This window comes from Lipotes vexillifer, unplaced genomic scaffold (genome assembly GCF_000442215.2).
Source record: "Lipotes vexillifer unplaced genomic scaffold, Lipotes_vexillifer_v1.1 scaffold437, whole genome shotgun sequence".
Taxonomy (NCBI): domain Eukaryota; kingdom Metazoa; phylum Chordata; class Mammalia; order Artiodactyla; family Lipotidae; genus Lipotes; species Lipotes vexillifer.
This window is the reverse complement of record NW_006785990.1, coordinates 1,790,252-1,791,879: the sequence shown is the minus strand read 5'-3', so window position 1 is coordinate 1,791,879 and position 1,628 is coordinate 1,790,252. Positions and strand designations below refer to the sequence as shown.

General features: G+C 47.7%; 1 protein-coding gene across 2 annotated transcripts in view; it reads left to right on the top strand.

Moving 5' to 3' along the window:
- The window catches only part of LOC103070635 (annexin A8), a 28,212-nt gene extending 28,165 nt beyond the window's left edge, over window positions 1–47 (top strand). For both annotated transcript variants that reach the window (XM_007458367.1, XM_007458368.1), the window contains one exon: window positions 12–47. In XM_007458367.1, the coding sequence (XP_007458429.1) occupies window positions 12–47 (36 nt within the window). The remainder of the gene's footprint in view (window positions 1–11) is intronic.
- The last annotated feature ends 1,581 nt before the right edge of the window (window positions 48–1,628 follow it).

Here is a 1,628-nt window from a genome sequence, read left to right as displayed (position 1 = left end):
GCGACTACAAGAATGCCCTGCTGACCCTGGTGGGCAGTGACCCCTGAAGGCTCAGAAGGACAAGAGCAAAGGCCAAGAAGGTGGAGCCGCTGGGTCCTGCTTGCTCAACCTTGGCCATGGATGGGGATGGGGGTTGGGGGAGCCACAGCACAGCTTTCAGTCCTCTATCTCCCAGCTTCCAGTGCTTTCCAGCCAGTTTCTCTGACCCAGAAGTAAGGATCAGCCTGGGGCTCCTACTTCCACTGTCTTCCCAAGTCATTTTCAGGTGTGAGCACACTGCCAACCTTAGCATACATCTGATCTGACAAATACCTCAACATGAAGGGGTCGACAGGGGCTCGTGATGATTTCTTTCTCCCTACCCAGGAGCTTCCCAAGCCTGAGCCCACTTCCCAAGGCTCTCAGCCCACTCCCATCTACTAATCTGAGATCTGCAAAGAATAGACCAGACAATATGGCATTTTAATAAGTGTCTCAGCTGATATGCTTCTCTTTCAGGCAACCAGAAAAGGCCATGAGAGCCTGTTTGTTTCTGAGCACATGCTTGTGGGCAGCTGAGAAAGGAACACATATATCCAGGCCAACATTCATTCACCAGCTTAATTTTAAAATACTAGGCTATAAGTAGAAGAAAAATTCTCTCATCATCCTACCAACAGAGAAAGCTGAAAATTAATGGCCTGACACAAGGACACTGTGTTCTAAGAGGCTTGGGCTTCTCTAGTCCTTGATCAAATTAGCTTCTCCTTCCTCCCATGACGCAAGCCTGGAGAATCTCTAATCCTGACCAAATGGCAATGGGAACTGGTTGCAGGAGAAGCTGAGATACCTGTGTTGTGCTTTTCAGAACAATAAAGATTTGTACATTGGGATGTAAGTGTCTTTGGATTTTTAGAGGTGGCCAAAGTAGGACCACTTTGATTAGCCAAATTCTACCCCATAGAGCCTACTCTCCAGACTCTGCCATCTAGGGCTACAAAGCTTATCCTTTCCCATTAACAACATTTCTGATCTCTGAAGACAGCCCACATATTCTGCCAAGACTTCTGTCAAAGCTAAATGTCCCCAGTCCCTTCAACTGGCCCTCTTAAAGCCCGGTTTGGGGCCAACTCCTCCAAACATTTTCTAGTTTGCAAACTAGAAACTTTTATAGAGTGCAACCCTGAGAATCGTTTGTTTGTTTTCAGGGCTAGACAATATGTTTATACATGTCCATGTCAGGTCCAGGTGTCACACCACATTGGCTGGACTTCAATTCATTTACAAGCATCTCATCACAGCGCCTGCCAGGGGTCTGTAGGGCAGGACAAGGCTTTCCCCATGCAGGTCATCACATAACAATGATGCTTTATTAAAGGGCAGATTAATATGCAGCTTTGGGGAGGAAATACCTGGGAGCAAAGAGTGAGGCAGATCAGTGGGGCTTTGAGCTCACACAGAGGAGAGGTAGATTCTGGCTCCACGCTGCACTGGCTCTTGTGACTCTGACCTAATCACTTCGTGTGTGTGTGTGGTGTGTGTGTGTGTGTGTGTGTGTGTGTGTGTGTGTGTGTGTGTGTGTCTGAGCCTCAGATTCCTTACCTTTACCTGCAGGGGTGGAAACCCTGCTGCAATTTCTGCTTTCAAAC